At 41.3% G+C, this 24,948-nt stretch overlaps 2 protein-coding genes across 6 annotated transcripts in view; one reads left to right on the forward strand and one right to left on the reverse strand.

Moving 5' to 3' along the window:
* Nucleotides 1-1,883: 1,883 nt before the first annotated feature.
* LOC102792078 (gluconokinase-like) lies at nt 1,884-9,569 on the reverse strand. 2 transcript variants are annotated; one of them, XM_087849196.1, is made up of 6 exons: nt 9,353-9,569; nt 7,733-7,814; nt 6,864-6,894; nt 6,606-6,692; nt 4,515-4,558; nt 1,884-3,727 (listed from the first exon to the last, which is right to left on the reverse strand). In XM_087849196.1, the coding sequence occupies exons 2-6, from the start codon at nt 7,768-7,770 to the stop codon at nt 3,358-3,360; spliced, it is 570 nt and encodes a 189-aa protein (XP_087705322.1). In that variant the 5' UTR covers nt 7,771-7,814; nt 9,353-9,569; the 3' UTR covers nt 1,884-3,357. The 2 variants fall into 2 exon arrangements, with proteins under 2 accessions (XP_087705322.1, XP_087705321.1); XM_087849195.1 differs by having other exon boundaries at nt 9,357-9,568.
* A 350-nt stretch (nt 9,570-9,919) lies between these two features.
* Nucleotides 9,920-24,948, forward strand: part of frmd3 (FERM domain containing 3) — a 63,590-nt gene continuing 48,561 nt past the window's right edge. For all 4 annotated transcript variants that reach the window (XM_087849191.1, XM_087849193.1, XM_087849192.1 and 1 more), the window contains exon 1: nt 9,920-10,286. In XM_087849191.1, coding sequence (XP_087705317.1) covers nt 10,182-10,286 — 105 coding nt within the window. In that variant the 5' untranslated portion in view covers nt 9,920-10,181. The remainder of the gene's footprint in view (nt 10,287-24,948) is intronic.

Raw genomic sequence — 24,948 nt, forward strand, 5'->3', positions numbered from 1 at the left:
TTATTGTTATCAGAATCAGAATACTTTATACTTTATTGATCCCTAGGGGAAGTTATTTAATCTCTTTGCTGCCACACTTTAAAGCTCAGGCCTCTTCATGTTGCCACCTGGACAGAGTCTAATGAAAGCTTTTAGCACCCTGAGACAGTCAGATGTCCTGGATGCACGCAGAAAATTCGCACTCTCATTCTCAGCCAACAGACTGAGCCAGGAGTGCAATATGTTACGTGATGTTCCCACTCTGTCTAGCTGCTACTGTGGCTTCTGCACCACCGGCTCTAAAAACCGTAAATAATTACAAAGTTTGTCTTTGAACGTAGACTCAGTTTCAAAGGACGTTCAAAGAAAGAAGATGACTTCAGGCAAAGTCCAAACCTGCTTGGAGGTCAGTGTTTATCTTGAGGTTAGACGGGTACAGAAAGTGAGGTTTGCACAGCCAAGAGAAAAACACATGATGCTCTCCCTTAAGCTTGAGCTCTATGCTGCAGTATTTTTGCACCATAAGGAGCAGGCTCATTTATCTCCTTGTGGATTTCACGAGCAAACAACAGACTGAGCAACATCCTTTAGACGACTCGTGGCTCTGTTGTAAACAGAACTATTAAATGCTGTTATTTACTTTGAATTCAATTCTGTTGTTTCTCATTTATGTAAATGCGTGCTATTTGTTGCTGAATTTATGAGGCTTTGTATAAGATGCGTTTCCTCCATGCCTGTGTTCAAATATAATGCTCTGCAGTTGTTCTGCAGTAGGGTCAAACAGCAGCATTAGTTTAGCAGGATTTTCTGTGGCTACTAATTGTTCTTTTTGGGTAATAATGTATTAAGAATAAGTATGATTAAGTATTTAATCCACAAAATTGCAGAAATGACACTGCTCAAAGCTTTTCTTTCTAATATCTAAACTTGCACTACCCCACTAGAAACACTAGGTGGCATTTAGAGTCTTTTAGTATGGCTTGTATGAAAATCAATTTGAATCAGAGATGTAGCAAAGTAGGTCGAAGTTAACTCATTGTTATTGCCTACAGTATTAAAATGTAAGCCAGAAATCCACATCTGCATGCTCACCTCTGCAAGATATACAAACTGGGGCAAATGTATTATTCTACTTACTGAAACTGTACAGACCTGTGCACTGAACAACATTAAAAGATGTTCTTAAACTGAGAGCGTTCCTCTGCTTTCCATTCCTGCCTTTTGGGGGCTTACAGCTACCTGACACACGGGACACGTACTCTGTCATCAGATGGATGCGCTCTGCTTGACAACCTGCATGTGTTTGTCTGTTGCTGCCAGACTGGGGGGTGGTGGGGGTGGGGTGGGGTGGGGGGTGGGGTGGTTTAATCTCCAGCAAAGTGTGTGTGCGGCTGAATGTGTGAGATACGAGAGTAGCCGGGAGGGGGGGGGGGTTTCTGGATTAGAAGCTCCAAAAATATTCGGGTTGAGGTTTGTAGATGAGTCACAACACTAAAACAGCTCCACAAGTGCAGGTGTGAAAGAGTGTGTCTGAATGTTTGGTCTGAACCTCACAGAGGGGTGCAGTGAAGTGTTCAGGTTAAATCTCTTTAATGATTCGACTTTGTCGATGTGAAAATTTCAATCTCAGAAGAAACTTGTTATCCTGAAAATGATAAAGAAACATTCTTAGCAGAGAAGACACTGTGCAGAGTTTTCCAGGGCTCTAAAACAAACAAAGATGTAGATCAGCTTTTGTTAGGACTAACATTTATTTTTCTGTAAAGCTGAAACCAATTATAAGCTAAATAAATTTAGTCAGACATCATTTCTCTGTTCTAGTTTTGTAGGGTTTCATTTCTTGAGCTTATGTGACCTGACTATCTTTGGGTTTGTTGTGGACAATCATCAGGACAAATAAAGAGCTTCCATGTGTTTATTCCAACTATTAAAAAGATCAGCATCACATCATTTATGATCAAACACTCGAAACGTCCAGAAGTCCAGGGTATGTGGAGAAGTAACAAAAAATGTCCAGATTGAAAAAGAAGGCAAAATTAGTAATGAAATATGTGTTTGTTTGTTTTTTTTAGTTAAAGGATTAAACTAAAGGAGATTCGTCACATGTTATCACTATGAAAAGAAGAGAAACACAGAAAAACCTAAAAGCTGGTCACTTAACAAAAAACAATTAGCACCATCTTCCACTCCACACAAATCTATCTGGCCTTAATTAAGCACTCTGGTCTTAGCGGTACAGAAGGGCGGTACCTAAGGCAGGATACACCCCCACAGGCAGAAATCACAGCAGGCTGTAAAAACCTTTTATCTTCACCATGGCATATTCTTAAAAGATACCATCCTTAAATACGCACAAACCGGTTCAGTTTCAAAGCACACAATGCTTTTATTAGAATGGCACCTAAATATTTAAATGTTTTAAATGTTTGCAACCAGCTAGAACTCTCGAAAATCACACATACTGTGTATTCCACTCTTTACTAAATAACTAATGAGCTCGTCAAGCCTGCCACACTCTGTGGTTTTACATCAACACTGAATCAGTGATTTATTTCTCATCCTCACTACAAACCAGACACTGATTAGGTATTCAAAAGGGACTAGAACAACAGTAAAGGCCACACACTCTGTGTTGTTCTACTTAGGCTGACCTCGCTGCTTCGAGCGAGGTGCTAAAATGTCACATGACAGTGTGACTACACTGATGTTCATCATCTTAGTCTGTCATGTTGACATGTTAATCATTTCTACCACAGCTTTGTAGGTATTTAGTTTTCAAGTGTCTAAAAATATTAATTTTGTCCTGATAAAGGCATTTATCATACTTTTTATTACTCCCGAGGCCTTTAAATCTATTACAAAATTTACAGAGATGTTATATTTCTGTAAAATTATATAGATTTAAATTTATATAAAAATGGGCTCCATGTTCTATTTAACTTATTCAACTTACATGCTAAAGATGCCCACAGGGACCCCAGAAGGAGACACCACACCAGCCTCGTGGAGTCACAACTTTCCAGTCTTTGTCCAAGCCTGGGTAACTAGGAGGGGAACATCAGGAAGTGCATCTGTGACAATATAATAATCAAACATGCGGATTCATCTACTGCTCAACTGTTTTCAAGATATTCAAGGGAAAGAGGGGAAAAAAAACCAAACATCTGATGTCCACTGTCAAGCTTGTGTGCCAGTCCATCGAGTAGATGCTGGATGTTTTCAAATAAGTGGAAACTGTGAATTCCTGGTTGCTGTGGAGAGCCACACAGGGAATCACCAAAGTCATTCAAATGTAATCCTGCAGGATCCTGAATATTTGCTGGAATATCAATGTTAGAGCTGCTAAGGATCCCATGTGGTCTGTTGTGGTGGTCAAGGCTACGCTGGTAGCCCTGACCTGTGGTTGATTAAGTGCCTTTCAACCTCCACAGCCATATCATCGATGCCCCTCTGGATGTCCAGTGTCAACACATTCTCCTCATCAGACGGAGCCTCTAAAGTATCAAACTGGGAACGCAGCATGTCGGCTTTCATATAGTGACCCCTCCGGGCCACCATCCTCTGGTAAATGAATTCATAGTCACCACGAAGGAAAAGAAAAAAGACATCAGGAGAAGCTGGAGGGAAGATTTCTTGGTCTGTCTCCGAAGGGGAAGTGAGGGCTTTGGAGCCATGGAGGAGGATCCGTCTGTACTGGTGCTTCAGTGCAGAGCACACCAGGAGAGCATCAGAGCCTGAACTCCTCTCTCTGTAACGGGAAGACATGCACATATGTACAAAGTTGCTGAGGGCAGGAATGAATAACTACTGAAGTTCAGACTGAAAAAAAATAAGCTTAAAGTAAACTTTAGTCTCAACAACTAAAGAGAAAAAGATTGACGCAAGGACGAGCGGATGGAGAAAAATAAGTGCATCTGAGTGTGGAAGAGTTAAGCAGAAGGACTCTTTGATGTTGCCGCTGACGTTTTTAGAAAAAGACGACACACTTTTTGCTTCTCCCTCACCTCTTTTCCTGACTTAATCTGTCTTTACTCCCCAAACTGTTTTTCCTGGCTCTCTGGTTTTCATCTCAATTTTCACGACCATCGTTGACATTTTTTCTCTCTCGACAATTTCATGCCTGCACATTCTCACCTCGCTCCTCTGCTCTTCAGCTCTACCTCTAAACCCATCATCTTCTCCTTTATGTCATAAAAAATACCTCCTGTTTTCATGAAACGTGTGTGTGTGCAGTTGTACTACCTAAGTTTAGCATGAAGCTTAGAGCAGATATTAGGGTAAATTGCCACAAAACACTGGTGGCCATCAGTTGTACCCCCTCAGTCACAAGATTTTTAGAAAACTTGACCTCTGACCTTGACTGTGAGGTCGAGGTCAAAATCCTGCCGCCTCGCCCTCCCGTTTATAACCTTTGATGTGATGACAGCACCCCCCACATCAACCTTTAAAAGGCTGATGGGTTAAAAAAAAAAGCCAATGTTGTGTCCTTTGAAATGATAGAACTTATGTATTTGTAGAGATTGGTTAGCGCTCACCTCCGAATGACTTCGTGTAGTTTGAGAAGCCACGGCAATCTGTCCTGCAGAGACAAAGAAATGCAAACACTAAACACAAAAACTGATTTTTGTTGTGCACAGCTTAGTTTAAGATTGTGTATTTAACTCCTTTAAATAGTTTACCAGCTGGTGTGTGTGTGTATATATATATATATATATATATATATATATATATGGCTAAAAGAAAAGTCACCACATGGATTTAACTACACAAATAACTAAGAACCTTCCACTGGGTAATTACTGCGGTGAATAACGTGTTTCCGCTGGCAACAAATGATTTGAAACAAACTAACGACGTGAGCAGCTCCTCATTTGTTAAAGAAACATTTTGAAAGACATTGTGGAAAAAAAGGGTCAAATTATGACTTGTATCAAGCAAATTGTAAAAAAAACTGCAGTACTCATGGCCTTAAGAAAACCACATATCAGCGATGCAAATTGGGGAAAAAGAGCTCTGATATTCCTGGAGGCAAAACAAAAAGGTCATGTGGTCTGAGGAGTCCAGATCTACTCTGTAATGAGTGGAAAGAAAACGGTAAAGGGTAAGAAGAGAAGAGGATGAAGTGTTGCAGTCATTAACCCCACTCCCTATCACACGAGCCTGTTATGAAGTGGGGTTGCTACAGCTGGTCGGGTCTAAGGTTCAGCAACATTATGTGCCCAAAAATGAGGTCAGCTGACTACCTGAACCTACTTAACGATCAGGTTTTTCCATTAATTAATATTTTCATCCCTATTGGCAGGGGCATATTCCAAGATGACAATGCCAGGATTCATCGGGCTAAAATTATGAAAGTGACTAGGGAAGCGTCAGACATCTTTTTAACTCTGTGACTGGACACCACAGGGTCCACCTCTAAAGCCCACTGAGAATCTTTGAATTATGCTGGAAAAGACTTGAAATCTTGTCTGTTTCCTTCATAAAGACATTTGATGACCTTCCCTGTACTCTCATTTACAAGTTATAACACCTTTGGTATCCGTCAATAAAGATGTGATTTAATGACTATTACAATAACTTCTGGGTAACAGTTTTCAGCAGATTAAACCCAGAGAAGGTACTTCCCTCACTTTTGATAATCAAACATATGGTTCAACCTATGCAAGCTCCTCAGAAACACAGAGGCTGCACAGACCTGACTGCAGTGAGCGTAATGTGGTAGAAACTGTTTACAGAGGGTCTAATCAGAGTAACGACCCACATTTACAACTCGCATGGTTAAAAAAACAATCAGGGATCAAACAGAGATCAGACAGACGTGGCAACACAAACGCATCTTTGATTACGCTGCAATTAGAAACAGAATTAGTCCAACTTTGGCTGCATGTTCAGCTCTAGTTGAACTAGAGCCATGTTTCTGTGATGAATCTCACTCCCTTGCATGCAGGTTTCTGAGCGTGCTCATGTCCTGTTTGGTCACGCCAACCTCAACCTGCCAACTCTAATAGTAGCATGAAAGACACATTTTGCCGGAGCCTGACAGTAATCCTGTATTTACATTTCTGCTCCACTCCTCACACATCATTTATTCTCAAACTGCCAACTGTTGACAATTTTTAAAATATGCCAAAGGGTTGGACGGAGCACATCCCTGGGTAATTCTCCTCGCTGTTCAAAGCAGACCTCTGAGTGGGAGGTTATCATCTGCCACCAAACACTGCTACCGGTGAACTGCTGCCAAATGCTGGCGGGGGCTCCTCTGCCTGTAAGCGTGTATAATCAACTTTGGCAGGAAGCCAGACAATTGTTTGGAGGGCTCCCTTTATTTAAAAAGTCAGCACGGACGGGGAGGAGATGAGCCCTGAACAAACAGATAATAAATGACTGAACTGAATTTCAGGACTGACGGTTATTATGAAAAATTCAGCATCGCTCCCTGCTGCTTTCACTGTCTGCACGACTGAAGATCCCTCCGGCTACTTGTTGAGTTTTGTGTTTCTGCAAGTCAAACAGAGTTATTTAGTCCTGACAGAAGAGAGACTGAACGCCATAAATGATTGACATGTAAGTGAAGCAGACAGAATGCACACACACACTCAAACACACACACACACACCTGGGCTGACCTGATCTGTAAGCGCTTCACCGCGAGACATCTTCTCAATGTTCTCCCGTGGGTGGAAGTCATCCCCTTCGTACAGGGGCCAACCCAGCTGATGGGTAAACACACATGGACAGAAGAGTATTAGGCACACAAGGAACCAAGAGGGAGGTAGGTGTGTGTGTGTGTGTGTGTGTGTGTGTGTGTGTGTGTGTGTGTGTGTGTGTGTGTGTGTGTGTGTGTGTGTGTAGGGAGGTTGTTGGTTAGAGTTGAGGCTACTTACCTTTTCAGATAGGAAGATCCCAAAGGTGCTTCTATATTTAAAATAAATAAATAGAGAGTATCAAGGACAAAACTGGTTGGCAGCACGGTGGCACGGTGGTTAGCACTGTTGCCGCACAGCAAGAAGGTCCTGAGTTCAATTCCAACATCAGGCCGGGGTCTTTCTGTGTGGAGTTTGCATGTTCTCCCCGTGTTTGCGTGGGTTCCCTCCGGGTACTCCGGCTTCCTCCCACCGTCCAAAGACATGCAGCTTGTGGGGATAGGTTAATTGGATAATCTAAATTACCACTAGGTGTGAATGTGTGAGTGAATGTGAGTGCAAATGGTTGTCTGTCCCTGTGTGTTAGCCCTGCGACAGACTGGCGACCTGTCCAGGGTGTACCCTGCCTCTCGCCCTATGACAGCTGGGATAGGCTCCAGCGACCCCCGCGACCCTGAAAAGGATAAGCGGAAGCGAATGGATGGATGGATGGAAGGACAAAACTGGTTTAGCAACATTTGAGAAATGTTACAATAGAACAACTGTCAGCATCCTTTAATATCATGAAAATATGATATTATTATTAACTAATTTTGAAAATACTTACATGGACCTTCTCTTTTAGCTGTGAGAATTCTCTACTTCTTTTTTGTGCTGTTTTCACTGTCTTAAGACATTGTTTTTATGTCTTTATTTTGTGTGTTAACCACATTGAGTTTACATGTAATAAAATGTGTAATATAAATAAAATTGCCATTGTCTGTCAATATAATCTCTATTAAACAGGGTATGATTATATACTGATGGTTATAATGGTACAGAAAAAACTCATTTACTTTTGTTTCACAAAGCACTTATGCATGAAATACATGAACATACTGCGTACATACTTTCCACAACCCGAGACTCCCATTATGATGTAGATCATCCTGGTTGTGGTTCTTCATGCACTATATTTAAAGCAGGTTTTTCCTGAAAAGGATTAAACAAGAAAAAGGAAATAAATATATCTGATTGTAAGATTTTAGAGCTTTTAGAGTTTAAATCAATACTAATAAATTACTGTAAAAATACTTCATTAGAAGTGAAAAGCACCCACTGAACATTTTACTTAAGTCAAATTAATAACGACAATCATGAGAACTAACTGGCCATTTTATTAGGCACACGTGTTCAACTGCTTGTTTACACAAATATCTAATTAGCCAATAACATGGCAGCAACTAAGTACATCAGATGTGGTCAACCTGCCGAAGTTCAAACAGAGTATCACAAAGGGAGACGAAGGTGATTTGAATGATTTTGAATGCGGTATGCTAGTTGGTATCACGTGGGCTGGTCTGAGTTTTTCAGAAACTGCTGATATGCTGGGATTTTCTCACACAGGCATCTCAAAGGTTTACAGAGACTGGTCTAAAAAAGAGAAAATATCTCATGAGCGTCAGTTCTTTGGGATGGTACACAGTCAGAAATCTGGGGGTAAACAACATGAAATTCTTGATCCAGCCTGTCTTGTATCAGAGCTTTAGCTAGAGATGGAGTGGAAATGGTGTGGGGGATATTTCACTGGCACACTTTGGGCCCCTTAGTACCAACTGAGCTTCAAGTAAACACCACAGCCTACCAGAGTACTGTTGGTGACCACGTCCATCCCAATGACTGTTTTCTGGAGTCATCGGTCCATCCCTTTATAACCACACTTTAACCATCTTCTGATGGCTGTTTTCAGCAGGATAAGAAGCAAAGCTCACAACAAGTCCTGCATTGTAACAGCAGTACAGGCTGTTGCTGGTGGTGTAATGGTGTGGGGAATGGTTTTTCGGCACACTTTGAACCCCTTAAAACTGAATTGACCATCATTTAAACCCTTTATAACGACAGTGTTGCTATCATCTGATGGGTGCTTCCAGTAGGATGCCAAGTCATGCCACAAAGCTCAAATAATCTCACACTGGTTTCCTGACAATAAGTTCACAGTCGCCAGATCTGAATCCAGTAGAGCATCTTTGGGATCTGCACCTGATGCTATCATGTCAGTGTGAAGCAAAAACATCTGAGGAATGTTTCCAGCACTTTGTTGAATTCATGCCATGAAGAATTAAGGTAGTTTTGAAGGTAAAAGGTGGGCCAACGTGATACCTCATAAAGTGGCCGATGAGTGCATGCATAAATGTTTTCTACAGCTAATGATAGTTCCCTTAAGGACTAATCTCCTGGGTTGTTTTTTTGCTCTGTCCAGTTAACTGAACGTTTAAACTGTAACCGATGCCGCCTTTATAATGAACGGGTGGAGCTTCCGTAGCTATAAAAAGCGATCAGTTCTTAAGCGCGGAAGTCCAGCTGAAGTGCAGCCTCCCACTAAAATTCAATTCAATTCAATCTTTACTGGCAGACTTTAGGACGTTTACAGCTGCTGTTCGTTAAAGAAAACACAGTCTCGGTTTTACGTCACGAAAAAAAAATCAAGCCTTCCTGAAAAGCTGAAACAAACAGTAACACAAATGTGAGACCTGCCTGCTGAACGTGACTCCGGCGCATGAAAGAGGCGATAACATCCCATGAACGAACGATTTGGACCATGGCCTCTGGCTGTTTTGCTAAGGGACGTGATGACGCACAAAGCACGTCGCTTACGTTAACAATTAAAGGGACCGCGGTGTTGCGTTACAACGAAATTGTCTCTGACGTCATTACCGATGGAATTAATTATTTAATCTCAGTTTGAGTGTCGTTACAATGAGGAAATATCAGTAACAATACATATATATTATATGAGTTTTATTATTTATCGCTAACGCAAACATTTAAATGCATATAGAAGGTAAAGATGCCGTTTTTGCAGCATCAGCAACCTCTGAAATAATAACACTTGTTATAATTGCTAACTAGTTATAATCAAAGGGTATCCACAGGGCAGGGCAATCTACACTCGCCAGGTCTCCCGTGTCATTTGGATGTAATTGCAATGAGGAGCAATGAGAAGGGTGAAGTGGGGTTGAGCCAGAGGGAGAGAGAGAGAGAGAGAGGAGGAGTAGAGGGAAAACCATCCTCCGTCCTGTAGATCCATCAGTGGGCAGGCTGGAGACGGATGAAAGCTCTCCTCCCATCCTTCTCTGCTGCATCCATCCGCTCTCTTATCCATCCATCTAACCATCCACCACCCCATCCACCCATTCATCTCCAAGGGCGTCTCAAGGGGTGACAAGACCCGACTGAACGGCAATGTATACGCGGACGCGTGCGTGTGCGTGAGTCATCCGTGTGCGTGAGCCTCTGCGCGCGTCTGGTCTTGTCTGTGGAACCTCCGACATGAGGGGCTGAAACAGAACCGACAGAAGGATGAAAATGCTCCGGTTTCGCAGCCCAAGCCTCCGCTCCTTGGACCAGGAGATCCTCTGTACGATCCGGTTACTGGACGACTCCGAGATCTCCTGCAGCATTCAGGTAGATTAAAGCCTCGCGCGTCTCATCTACCAGTCCATCTCGTAGTCTTTGATAATTGCGAATGTCACGTGGACGCAGTGGATCAATTTTACGCAGGCATGGAGAATTAAAACTAGAGGGCTGCAACAACCTCACGCTTATTATCATTATTATTATTATTATTATTATTATTATTATTATTATGACTCGTCGTTTAATAAGAGCTTGCTCCTTAATTTCCCTTCTGCTGTAAATTACTGAGAGGTTGCTGCCTTGCTCAGATGATTCAGGCAGTGGAGAGAAAACAGCAAGCCCAGTAGCGATCCATGCATTTGCGTTGTGGTCAGCGTGGCTAGATGTGACTGCCATAGAGTGAAGTCTCATGAACTTTGATTTATAGAAGATGAAACGATGGAGCGCCATGGGCGTGGTGGTGATGATGATAGTAGTGATAACATGGACGGAAACTGTTTGAGTTATTGATTGCAATTATGAGAGGCTGTGGCTGGCTGAGTGGGAGAGAGACGGAAACACTGATGTGCTTTACTTGTGTGGTCTCATTTCTGTTTGCCACAGAGATGATAATACATACCCTCTACCACCAGCAGCAGCAAGTGTCTTTATCAGACAGTGAAGACAGTCACTGTAAAGCACTGAGTTCGTGATGCAGGTATTTATGCTGAGCTATCTCCATTGTGGAGAAACCGAGTCTATAACTATCACTTTCATTTGCTTTTTGCAGTTTGACCTAACATGAGCTGCTGAAAAGATCTGCAACTTACTTTCAATTTTTTTTATTTCTGTTAAAATCAATGTACCCACATATATACCAAGAAAAACAATAATTTTCATTACTTTAAAAATGGGCTTGTGAATAATATTAACAGGAAAAGATCAACTCTGTGCTTTAATATCTTTAATGTCACATAAAGGTGTGGCATAAGTCTTTCCAAAAGCATCCTTTGCCCTGCTATGTGTAATGTGTTTGTCAGAAGTCCTCTTATTTGAAAGAAGAAGACATTTTTTGCTGCTCTCCTAGTGTAGTTGGTCCCACGTTTGTCCAAAAAGCAAAATATTGTTGGTTCGATTCTGAAAAGAGACACAAATCCCACCGGTGTGTGTCAGGAAGGGCATGTGTTGTAAAAAAATAAAATAAAATCTGCCATACTGTCCAGTATGTGGTGATACTATGTCTGATCCTGAATAAATATATATGTTAGTTCAGAAAAGGGGGAAAACACTATTTACCTTGAGACTGAATTGAGATCAGGAGAAATAGACTAGACAAAGAGAAGAAGTCACCCTCGTCTTGTTTTGTAGCGGACACATACAGCTTTAATAAATGCTGTTTCTCTTCATCTCCATTAGTTTTGTTACCTTCTCTGAACTTTTGCTGGATTGCAGTCCAGGTCATCCAGTGTTGTGATCATTTAGCCATGCTGATAGCCAGCAACAGTAATCTTTTTTAAATCTGAAATGAAAATGTCAACTATAAGTGAAGACATTCGCTCAGGCAGACTGATAACTGAAGCACAAAATTAAAACCACAACAAAACTGAAATCCTGTCAAATCCAAATCAAGGTGCTTTGTAAAACCCGATCCTTGGATCCAGTCAATGAATCCTTTAACTATCCTCACCTGAGATCTAACGCTGGGACGTTTTAAGACTGCTTGAACAAAGGAAAGTATAGTTTCCTCCAGTTTTCACAAACAAACTAAATCCTGTGAGGCTCCACAGCCCCTCCAGCCCTGAGCTGCAGCTGCTGCCAGAGAGATAAACATAAAATCCCGTCAGTCTTCCAGTTTATGATGCATTATTACACATAAAAATATATGAAATGCTGAACAGCAAATAAGTGCCAAGTCACAATATGACTGGATTCTATTGTACTGTGCTATAGTTTTTTCACTTACATCTTCAGCACTGCACCAAATCCTCCACACAGCTGAAGCACCTTGTTGACAAGCCTGTGAGTTGTACGGGGCTGAGGGCGAAGTGAGTGCTCAGAGCTCAGAGCGCCACCTCTTCTCGCCCTAAACCGCCTTCGGAGCGAGTTTTCCGCTGGCCTGCTGTTTAACCCGAAACACCGAGAGCACTTGCTGCATGTCAGACTAGCTGTCTCGCTGGTTTCCTGCATGTACTCAATCAATGATTTACAAAACATCTTCAGGTCCAGTGGAAGAGAAGGAGGAGAGCAGAGAGAGGAGAGACAAGATTGGCTCTGTTTTCTTTGTGTTTAGTGCTGATAATGCATGTACAGTTTCGTGCTTGCATCTCTGAGAGCACAAGAATATGTTAAACTGTGTACATGAGTATTAAAGCTTTTACTTTTTTTTTTCCAGGAGATGTGAAAGCGTGTGTGTGCTTTTATCCGTGAGAGTATTTATGAACGATACGGAAATGGACGTTTATATTTCTAGCTGACTGCATTTTCCAGGGCTTTCTTTAATGGCTTTGTGTTCCGGTGCTGAGCTGCTCCTTCCTACATATTTCATGACATTTCCTGTGCTCCTCATGCTACACTTCTGCTTCTCAACAACAGCGCGTCTCCTCTTACCGCTGCTAGGAGACCTCCATCTCTTACTTTATCTGCTCTTTTTTTTCCTCTTTGCATTTCTTATTTTGTCAGCTTTTCCCAATTGTCCTGCATATGTAGGTCAGAATAAAATGACAAACACGTCATGAAAATAGGAAAATTGAAAGAATTGTGTGTTTGAATAGTTCCTAAAATGTACTTCTGAGCAGAAACCACGACTGAATAGAGTGTAATGCCAGTCTGGGATGCCCTTGATTCCTTTAACTTTTCTCTAAGGCATCAGTTAAGTTGACTCTGGATTAAAGACACTGGTGCATTAGCTGCTCCCTTTGGGGACACAGTGTTTGGCACTGCATGGATAATCCTGAAGACTTTAAAGTCTCGAAACACCCAACCCAGTATAATTACTTGTAAGGCAATATCCAGCGCAGTACAAAAAACAAAGGGATGTTCAAGTGACTTGAACAATTCAAGCAACTTTGCAGTTGCTTTGCACTTTGCTAGGTACACCTATCCTCAGTGTTGGGAAGGTTACTTTTAAAATGTATTCCATTACAGATTACAGAATACATGCCCCAAAATGTATTCTGTAACGTATTCCGTTATGTTACTCAATGAGAGTAACGTATTCTGAATACTTTGGATTACTTAATATATTATCATGCTGTTTACAACTATGTAAACAGCATAAATCACAGCAATGTACTATTGCTGTTATTTATTACTGTTACTGAAGGTCCGCGGCTCTGAACCGTAGTAAAGGGACCTCTGGCTAATATGGTGGGTTCCGTCGGGCTCGTAGCCGAAAAATAGCTTTACTTTGTTGTCTGGGTCAACTTTGCTTGCAAGAGACAGAGAGAGGCGTTGAAAGGCTGCTGCAACGGAACTTATTGTTTTCGGAGGAAAACACGAACACGGTGTACAGTCGAGTCTTAATAGCTTACTTACAACTGGCCTCCTCAGGCGCTCTTCTTGGCTGCAGTGGTTATTATTATATTTACATGCTTCCAGCTCCCGTTTTTGCTAGATGACAGCTCTACTTTTCCTTTTTCTCCCTCCCTCGCTCACGGACACATAACGAGTATGGCAGTCCATTCTCCCTGCAGCACGGACTACACTGCCTATGATGCTACATTCTTTAGAGCTATACCTGTAGCATTCTGCCTATTAGCTTAGTACAACAACACCAAAAAGGCCTCTCTCACCCAGGAAACAAGCTGAGAGAGAGCGTCACCCTGTAACCATGGCAACCATAACGCTGCCGCCTGGAACAACAGAACGTAGCTGTCAAACAAAACCCAAACAGGCCTGACCCGCCACAATATGAAACAGGGAAGTACCGCCGTGTAATCCATTTATTTCAACAAAGTAACTGTATTCTAAATACCACCTTTTTAAACGGTAACTGTAACGGAATACAGTTACTCATATTTTGTATTTTAAATACGTAACGGCGGTACATGTATTCCGTTACTCCCCAACACTGCCTATCCTATACCTTGTTGATGTCAGAGGAGAATGATGAGGCAGCTTTGAGCTGACAGGAAGGCAAAAGTAGCTCAAATAACCACTTGTATGCAGAAGACCATTTCTGAACGCACAACATCTCAAACCTTGAAGCAGGTGGGCTAAAGCTGCAGAAGACCACACTGGGTGCCGCTCCTGTTAGATAGAATAAGAAAATTGAGGCAGTCATCCGCACGGGCTCACCAAAATTGGACAACAGAAGATTAGAAAAAGGTTGCATGATTGGATGAGTCTCAAATTATGCAGTGACATTTGGATGGTAGAGTCAGAATTTACCATAAACAGCATCCTGCTTTGTATCAAATGTTCAGGTTGTTGTCGATGTATTGGTGTGGGGGATATTATCATCACTTAAGCATAATTTAAATAGTACTGCCTACCTGAGTGTTACTGCTACTTCATGATCACAGTGTAGCCACTTTCTCTGATTCTCATCATGGATGTGCAGCTGAAAAACAACTGCTGCTGCTGTTTGTTGCTGCCTGCTGCTAATTAAGACAGGTCTGAAGGCAAAAGGAGGTCCAACACACTAAAAGCAAAGTGCGACTAATAGAGTGACCGGTGAGTGTAGGTAGTAAACATGAATGATATAAAACAGGCTTAATATAAAGGACATGATAAGGGATGATAAGTTTATTTTCTTTACAGTGAAAGTTATGAATAAATGGTCTTAAATTTAACCTCTTGCACTCTGGAGGTCTCCTTACATGTGGTGCATTTACTGTCTGCTTTAAATGTAACAAATATACGATTTCTGCTCATCACGTTTGGTGGAGTTGCACTTGAGAATCCCCAAAAAGAGGCTCGATAACTAAGATAAATAAGAGGCGATACTGACTGATTTTCATAAGGCTGTTGTTTGAAGTTTTAATCAAGTAGAAGAAGAAAGTGTCAAATATTTGCTAGAAGTTTTCCAATCTCATTCTTCCCCGGTGATACAGATAACATTCACATTGTATTTCCGTTGTTGGAAAGCTTGTAGGAGCCAATTAGGACTCAGTTCTATAAATAAGAAACTATTTTTATCCAGTCAAGAGAATGAAGCGCTACTAAACACTGAGGCAATTTGAAGCTGGAGTTGCTCATGATTGTGTATGGTGCTGTTTATTACTGAAGTAAGTTCGAGGTTAATTGGCAGTATAAAGAGAAAGCAAACTGACTGCTTAAGAAAGCTGGTGTCAGACTATAATTCGTCAGACACGGCTGATCGGTGTGTCATCCAGGTGCACCATCTCGTTTGTGGCTTCCTTAGTCTCTACAGAGCCCGAGGATTTTCACTTTGGTTTTTCAGGTCGACAATAAAAATAGTCTGAACGATTAATTTATTTGAAAAAATGCACCAACAGAATAAAGCGTTTGTTTTTCTGTCACATCTTTGTGTCCGTTAATGAAAATATCAGACTTTAACTCCAAGAGCTTGTGCTGAGCTTAAATTGATTAAATCAGATTTATGTAGGGAAAATGTGTTTGTTGCTGCTGTTGTGCTGATCTTTACCTGACTATAGATCACCCTGATGCTTTTTTGTCATTGTTATTAATTGATAAAAAATATGGGGTTAGGTATGAATTCATCATTTATATTTTGGCTGCTGTCTTTAGGGGTCACCACAGCAGATCATCTGCCTCCTGTTATCCCTTGCGTACTCTTCTGTTAGAGCCTTTCCTCTCTAACTTTGTCTCAAAACACTCCATCTGAGCTGTCCTTCTGGTGTACTCATTTCTAATCTTGTCACTTGTGGTCACTCTCAGTAAAAAATCTGAACATCTTTTGCTCTGCCTCCTCATTTTTGTTTTTTTTTGTTAGTGCTGTTAGTGTCTCCACATCATACATCACAGCAGATCTCACAACCATCTTGCGATCCTTCCCTTTCACTTGTGCTACTATCCTTCTGTCACAAATCACACTATCTACTCTCTCCACCTTGCCTGCACTCTCTTCTTCACCTCTCGCTGTCCATTGCTTTGAATTGTTCTTTTATTTTAAATGTATATTTATTTGTTGCCCTGGTTTCTAAATGCTGAATGCCAGAAACTGTTTGAGAAATCATCAGTTAAATGTAAACATTAGTGGATATGGTAAGGTGACTTTTATTTTTGTTTTTGCATTTCACAAAAAGCAAAGAGCAAATGATTAAAAATTAAACTGGGTTTCAACTGTCTTGACATAATCAGGGCCGGACAGAACCTGAAAGTATACCAACCTAGTAAAACAATAGGTTAATTTAAAGTTCTAGTCATTTACAAACATGTGAAAAAGAAAGTTTTCACTGGACTCTGTCCAGTGGGGGAAAAAGTTCACAATTTTTATTTCCATTGGAATTAAAAAGGCTCGTAGCAGCCAGGTATACTCATGCAAGTGTAAACATCTCGATGGAGCACAATTTTTGACAGTTTGCTGGTCTGGATCATTCAGTTTGGTGTTAAGACCATGCCATGATCTCCCCAGAAATTTCACCCCAACGTCTGACCTTACAATGCTCAGAGAAATAATAATAATTAAAAAAAAACCCAAGAGCTACATTTTAGAGTTCACAGGCCTCAGCATGATAAATGTTAAAGTTCATGATGCACAATTAAAAATGGGCTGAAAAGGCGTGACTTTTTTAAGAGCCACAGAGCCACATTTGGAGAACATCAAACACAACAAATCAAGTATAAACACCTCATACTGAGCTCAACGGGACAACATTTTAGGCTTATTTTGTGCCACAGGACCGGGCACCTTGCAGGCTCTGAGTCAACCATGACTTTCTATGTATACCAAGTCCATTTGTTTGGCAGCTGGAGCTTGGCAGAAACTGGGTCATACAACAGGGCAATGATCCCGAGCACAGCAGCAAATCTACAACAGAAAGTCTGAAAAAGAAACTAATCAAAGTGTTGCAATGGCCCGGTCAAAGTGCAGACATCAAGCTGATTGAGTGGTGGGAAAGCTGTTAAGAAAGCTGTGCATAAATGAAAGCCCACAAAGCTCAATGAACTGCAGCAAAGTTGTAATGAAAAGTGTGCCAAAAATCCTCCACAGCAACATGAGAGACTGATAAAGACACTGAGACACACCTTTGCTGCCAAAGGTGTTTCTGCAGGCTGTTGAATCAGGGGGAAACACTTACTTTTTTGTGTATGACTGTTATATGATTACGAGGAACACAGGACACATAACATCACTGTCATTTTTTCAATTTTCTTCACTGTAGTGCACAAATTTGTTAAAAAGGCTCATTTACAGCCTAAAACAAATCATGTGTACTGTGTGGCATTCAAAGAAACCTGAAATGTAACTGTTGGGAGAACCTGCAACAGCAAATATGAAGTTGGAAAGACAAATTAAAGGGGACAAAAGCTTTTTAAAACCATGTTTAGAATAGAATAGAATAGAATTCAACTTTATTGTCACTGTCATGTCACAAGTACAAGGCTACGAAATGCATTTTGCATCCACCCAGGAAGTGTTTTAGCAATAATATAGATATATAGATATATTACAGAAATGGGTCTGTTATAAGTATGAGGGTACAAAATATGGGTCTATTATGGGCATGTTACAATGTACGCGGTATGAAGGTATGTTATGAATATGCTATACCTATAAGTATGTACAGGCTGTAGTGAGTGTGCAAGCTATGTACAGGCTATGAACAGGATATAAATATAAAAACTATACAGAAATATGAAATATAAAACGATACAGTTTTGCCTCGTAGTCTTTAAACCTTTCAACTTTTTGTTTGTTTTTTCATCAGATTTGATCCAATTTTAATGACCAGATTGATAATAAGTTCCCAGATAAGTGGAAATTTAGGAGACATTTTAAGATTGCTGCTGAGTGAGGAGACTTGCTTCTGAGAAAGACTTTTTATAATACATATAAATCTGACTCAGCAATATTAAGAGGTATATACGACGAGCACTTCTGTTCTAGTTATAGTAATATGGAGTGGGATGCGGTTGTGTGTGTATCAGGCAGGAGGACTGGATTTCTCTCTCTTAGCCTATGGTCTATGACTGGGAAAATATTGTCATACAGGGCAGTGACAGCCTCCAGAAGAGTGTAATTATGTTTAGGAAAACAGATTGACAGCAGTGTATAAGGCAGGCAAAGAGCGATTGGGGATATGTGGCATGTGCCTGCAGCCTACATCCTGGAGGTTGAAGGTGAATGAGTCCAACCTGCTGCTCTCATGTTCAGTGGCAATGTTAAGTCCAACCAGCCGAAGGGGAGACGTCAAGATCAATACACGGTGGCGTCCTCTGATTTCCTTTCACTCGTTTTCCTCCCATCCTCTCTTCTGTCCTTCTCCTCTTTCTCTCTATCATCTCCCCCGGCATCTTAACTTTCCGCTCCTCCAACTCCCGCTCCCTCTTTCACCCCACTTATCCTCTGCTCCATTTTCAGCTTCGCATTTACCGCTCCGACCACCTTTTCTCACTTTCTATTTTTGCCTGCCTCTCATCAATATCTTCTTTCTGTCTCCTCGCCCCCCCCCCCCTCCCCCATCTCCTCCACTGTCTTCTTTCTCTCCGTCCCTCTCTTCTGTGACAGATCATGTATAATTAAGGGAGATCACTGTGCTTCATGAGGCCAACATCAGTCAGCTGTCAGCGCTACACCATGCGGGTGTGTGCAAATGTGGATGTGTGTGCATTTGGAGGGACCATGAAAGATTTAAAAGTTGCCACCGAGCCAAAGTTCTGCAATTATGGACATTAATTTGCTACAGATAAGAGAAAGACTGATATGGCAGTGCAAAAGCATGATTACAGGGAACTTTTGGAAGATTGTAATAAATGCGTTGTTTCTATTATAGTATAGGTCATCAATACATCCCCAACACAGTCTATTTAAAGGAGCATATCAGCTATGGCATTTTTTTTCACTGCGTTTCCGTTCCAGCTGGTCAAGGGGAGCTGTCTGTAGACATCTGTCTGTATGTGTTCAAATAAAGCTGAGGCAGTGCTCTTGTTTTGGCTAATAGGCATTCTTTGGAGAAGCTTATAAATAGCATCAGTTTTCTATTCTTATCCTTCTTGCCGGTGCCTCTTTGATGCTTTCCCGAAGATGAGTGAAGAGAAATAATCTGGTTTTTTTTCTTTTTGCAGCTGAAAGACAGCAGTAAGAGATGAGACAGCAGGAGATAGAGAGGGAGGGACACATCAAAAGAACGGGGTGGATGGGAAACAAAAATGAGATGATAAACAAGAAAAAATATAGGATGACATGGTTGGGTGGAAACACGAGCCGTGAAAATGGCATCGAAAAATCAACAGGGTGTTGGAAGGAACGGGAAAGGAAATGAGGTGGCGTGGCTGTGGAAAAAAAAAAGATTAAGAAGATTAAAACATGAAACAGACTTGAAATGAGACTGGCAGAGTGAGCGGATTTTGGAAAAGGAAGACGGGGCAGAGAAAAGAGCGAAGGGTAAACCGGAAAACGCGGCGGTATATAAACAGAAAAGAATTCACAAAAGGTGGAAAAATTGGGATTTTAAAATGGAAAAAGAGACAAAAATAAGTAGGAGTGGAAAAAGTAGGTCACACAAAGCAGGCTGACGTTCAGTGTCGTGGTCTCGTCGGCTGTCACCACACTGGGAGTGAAAACCACTGCAAACACACTTAAACATTTTAATGCAACAGTTGTTTTTATTACCACACATGAACTCCAGACAATGTTGGTCATTAGACTTTCTCACAGCAGGAGATGGTCCCCTTCAGACGTGCTCTCGCTACTGGAAATACTCTGTGGTTTCAATGGTGGTTAATGAATAATGTGTGCTGGAGGCAAGACACATGACATGACTTGCACTCCTCTCACGTGAGCTCAATCGCCCGTGAGTTTGTACAAAAGAGATGGCAGGTTAATGACCATTCACGGTCAGACGTTTGCACTCCTACATACAGATCCAGTGGTGAATATGTAGAGGAGTTAGAATTTTGACACAGAGACAAAATTTCCAATATCTAATCCGAGACATCATTTTGTGGTTCTTCCTATATAGTGGTATGAAAAAGATACAGTGGTATGAAAAAGATACAGTGCTGTGACCGTTTTGATGATGCTCTGCAGTCCCAAAGCCTTTAAATGGCTGTGTAACTGTTTCCAGACTGATAGATGTGCATGACTTTGTTTCTCATCTGTTTTGAGTAGTAGATTGTGGCATAGCCTACTTCCCTTTCGCAGATGGTTTCTACTGGCTGTAGTTAATAGATGACCGTAGCTCAACAGGCAGAGCAGGTCATCCACTAATTTGAAGTGGTTGCTCCAGTCTGCATCCCAAAGTATCCTTGGGCAAGATGCCGAATTCCAAGTTGCTCTCTGATGCATATGTTGGTGTATGAATGTGTGTTAAAGTTAGACAGGAAGCTCTTAGGTGTAGAAAACAAAGTGCTGGTGTGAATGTGTGAATGAAGCATGATGTTTAAAGCACTTTGAGTGCTCCAGTAGAGCAAAGAAAAAAACAACAACCCCTAAATGCTACATAATAACCTGTCCATGTAACTCTTATTTCAGTCATCAGGCCTGGGTGTGGCTCATGAAATTGAGCTCCGGTTTCCAAAAAAATTGATTAATCACGGTTAATTTGGGATTTAATGATAGGGAGTAATTACTTTGTAACACAGAGAGTTATCTTTCTTTTTCTTCATCTTTTTACAAATGTATCTATGTATATGAGATATGCAATACAAAAAGCATGCATAAGGAAAAGGACAGTGTTCTTATCTTCAGCTGCGAGCACATCTGGTTTATTGAAGCTCTGTCTTAATAGATTCCCCCCTCACTTTTAAAAACATCTGGCAGATGTGGTTAAAAATGCTGACCATACTCTCAAACTGAGAGTTAGGATTTAGATTGATGGGTTGCTCCTGTCTCAGTTTCTGTTGCCAATGTTGTCCTTTTAAAGCAAGTTCACAGAAAGAACTTTCAAGCAGCTACATTCAATTTATTCGATTCCATGAAGATAATCATGTTATTATTAATGCTTCTTTCAGTGAGGCTGTGTACATAAACCCAACAACCGACATTTGTGCTTGTGTTTTCATGGTTTGATGGTAACAGAATGAGCCCAGATGCACTTCCCTTTGCTTTCTGGCACATTTCTCTGAATATGCAAAGGCTGACAGAAGCAGACGACAGACTTCTGCATTTCCGAAACATCTTAAAAAGCATCGTTTCAACTGTTTCTGAATTTAGAAAAGGCCTATAAATAGAAAAAAGAAAAACAGAGATATAGAGAACAAAACAGTCTGTGTGTTTTTTGTGACGGCATCAATGGCCTCATCGTGTGAATGTGCAAACGTGGTGTATCAGCTCTTTTCCCTGGAGGAAATGCACACCCTTACGTATTGTACCATGAACAGAGGAGGATACGTACGATGGACTAATTTGTGCTTCGAACATGCAAATGAGCAAACAGTCTGTTTACAATAACTCACTGGTTTTCACACGCGGCTCCTCTTTTCTGTTCTCGTGGATTTCTCGATCGTTTGGCACAAATTTAAACATTCTGCGGTGCAGAGATAAGACAGCTGCTTCGGTGCTTCCTTTGTATTCATACCAGCAGTGTTGCATCTGCAGTCATGCCATTATCGTCACACCTCTTTTCTCCCGCAATCTGATGACAATCCATTACACAAGGAGCTGCTCTTGCTCCATATAGTGATCATTTTTTTTATTCTTATCACAAAGCGTAACAGACCGCGCCCCCAGCCGTGAGCTCGAGGTGTGCATTAACATGTTTAAGATCACATAGGGTAATTTGTGCATGCTTTTGAGCTCAAGTACAATGTGTTCATGGGAATCTCTGGAGCACGGCACTGTAGGTGATCATAGGGTAATTATGTTTCCCTCCTGTCACACTGAGGCAAGGTCACAGTCATCATGAGTGCTGCTCCAAATTGTACAAGTGTAAATATATTTAAAAATAATGATTTTGAGACATTATATATAACATTATATTGCAGGAAAATGGCATCTGTGTTCAGGCCCGTCCAATAACGTCGCTGCACCACCTCAGCTGAATTCTGCTGATACACTTTGACTACAAGATGTGCTAATTCATGCAGTTTTGTAATGAAAAACTTAAACACCGTTGTCGCTGCAGTGTGAGCTCAGTTTAATTATTTAGTTCACAGTAGTTTAATGCTTCTTTTGCAATCATAGTAACCAGCATGAACCAGGGGAAACGCTCCTCATGTGTCTTTGAAAAGTGTTCTACAGAGGTTTGGCAGTCAGGGAAAAACATAATATTGTAATCATCACATCAAAACTATATAGATTTTTGCAAGTCCCTCATTTTTCAGTTTTCCATACTTTTGACCCTGTGTGGATTACAAAAACAATCCAAAATAGATCAAAACCTGTGAGCCCAAAATTACTGTGACATCCATTCCCATGATGAGTATCTGTAAACGTCTGACTATGAGTGCACAATGAGCTTAAAAGAAAAAAGTCTTTTGTCCTGTCTGGTCTGTAGCTGCAGGCATCATCACTGTTGTGGGTCACTGGTTGAAGAGGTGAAATCAGCACCCTCTCTAATGCAGCGTTTGAGATCAATACTGAAGCTGTGTGAGTTTCATTCTGACACACGGCATGCTGCCTTTTCTCTTTACACTGCATCTTTCAGTGCCGCCTTTCAATAAAAAAAGCAAAACAAAGACAGCATAGGTCTCCTAATCAGAGATTTATGGGTAAATGGTGTGATGATAGGAGGCTAGAGAGATAATGATGCTGAGGTCAGACCAAAGATTTCTCTACTTATAAAGTGGATGTTGCATAACCCAGCTCCCAGACAGGAAGTGTTTGATCCTCTGCTGCTTTTTCCAATTATAGAAACTGCATTTCCCCAATGGATAACTTATGCATTTTCACGCTGTCTATAGAGCTTACTTCAAAAATCAGTTTTAGACTCTGCCGACTATCTCTGTCTATCTTCTGGCGGTCTACAATCAAAATGGTCAAAGTAGCCGTGAAGAATAAAAAATGGAATAGATCTCTGCAAATCAAATTAGTCATTTGGTGGAAAGGTAATGATGTATGGAGTACCATGAAATAGTCTTTGAGTGTTAACATTGTGTATTCAATTAAAAACTGCGATAAATCAATGCTGAACATGCCATATATTCAGTTCAGTCACACAGTGGGGAAAGGACGAAAAACGCAAAGTGTCGTGTTGCAAAATAACGAGGAGAGTTTAAACTCTGCTTTTATCTCCTAGTTGCGTGTGTTCCTTTCCCCACATCCCATGTCCCACACATTGATTTGTCTCTGCAGTATCCTCGTCAAGCCTCTGGATTGATCCATTCATTAGCTCAGGGTACGGGGGGATGGGGGGTGGGGGTGGGGGGTTGGGTGGTAAACACAAACTGGCTTTAGAAATATTGGCACTGTGAATAATAGGACACATGCACAAAAGCCTACTCGCACACATCCTAATTGGCAAATTAGGAGGAATTGGTCCACTTGTGACTTAAATTTCAATTTCCCTGAAGAGCAGCAGCAATGACAACAAAGATAGAAAAGCCACAAATTAGTGTATCATTTGTTTGAATGGCAGTTACTAGGCTTTTAAAATGGTTGGCGTGGAGGTAAAGAGGGCAAACCATTATTTTTCAATCCCCCACCACCCACCCAGAGGATGCAGATGGGAGTGAGAGTAGATTTCTTCACGGGGGCATCACAGGAATTTAACACTGATCTTCACACAGTGTTTCAACTCAGCCAATTAGGTATGCTGTGTCATGAAGCAATTGCGTCTCAGTTGATAAGGAGGAGTCATAATTGAGCTGGCATGCATGTTAATTAAACAACAAGCGCTGTTTAACTAGGCCAATGTACCCAGGGTCCTAGTGCAGAACTGGTAGTGGTCACAAAGTCATGATCAGAACAAATAAGATATCTGTGATGAACTTCAGCTACACTACATACTGTACAGTCAGAGTATCATCGGGGGGTGGGGGAGTACCTTAATCACCATTGTCAGTACATACTGGTAATGTGACTTGCCACACATGCCTACCTCAAAAACTGACATGATGACGCTCCTTAAAGGGAGTTGGTCTCAGGTTTTTTTTCTGGCACGTTGTACTTGAAACCCCCCACAAAGTTCACAAAATGTTCAAAAAGTTGTTTAAACGCTGCTTAAAGAGTCGGTCCCTAGACTGCTAGAGATCCTCATCACATGCTGCTATGACAATGCAAAGAACCTTATCCAGCGTAATTACACAGAGAGGAAGTGAGGTATAGACTTCTAAAAGTCAAGTCAATAAAAAGCTGGACTAAACTTGAATTACTGAAGCCCTGATTAAGGGGTAGAGCAGGCTATTTCTCCTGAGGAGAATCAGAATCTCGTCCGCCCCCATGTCTGAAATCCAATTTGTTCTGTGCATCTGTGAAAACGGCATCTCCCCGTCCTTACCTTTCAGAGTAATTTTAACAATTTAGGGACAGATGGCAATACAACCTAAAAGTGTAAGTCAGGCTGCAGCTGTGGCCACACAGAGGCTTAAAAGTGAGACAATTACTGGAGTGAAAGACCACCAAGGACTGTTTCTGGTGATTTCTCATGGACAGAGTCCACCAAGGCTGTTGGTGAGTCGCGTTTACACCGGAAGCAACTATCAG

The sequence above is a fragment of the Neolamprologus brichardi genome, chromosome 12 (genome assembly GCF_056152115.1).
Source record: "Neolamprologus brichardi isolate AB-2024 chromosome 12, ASM5615211v1, whole genome shotgun sequence".
NCBI classification, from domain to species: Eukaryota; Metazoa; Chordata; class Actinopteri; order Cichliformes; family Cichlidae; genus Neolamprologus; species Neolamprologus brichardi.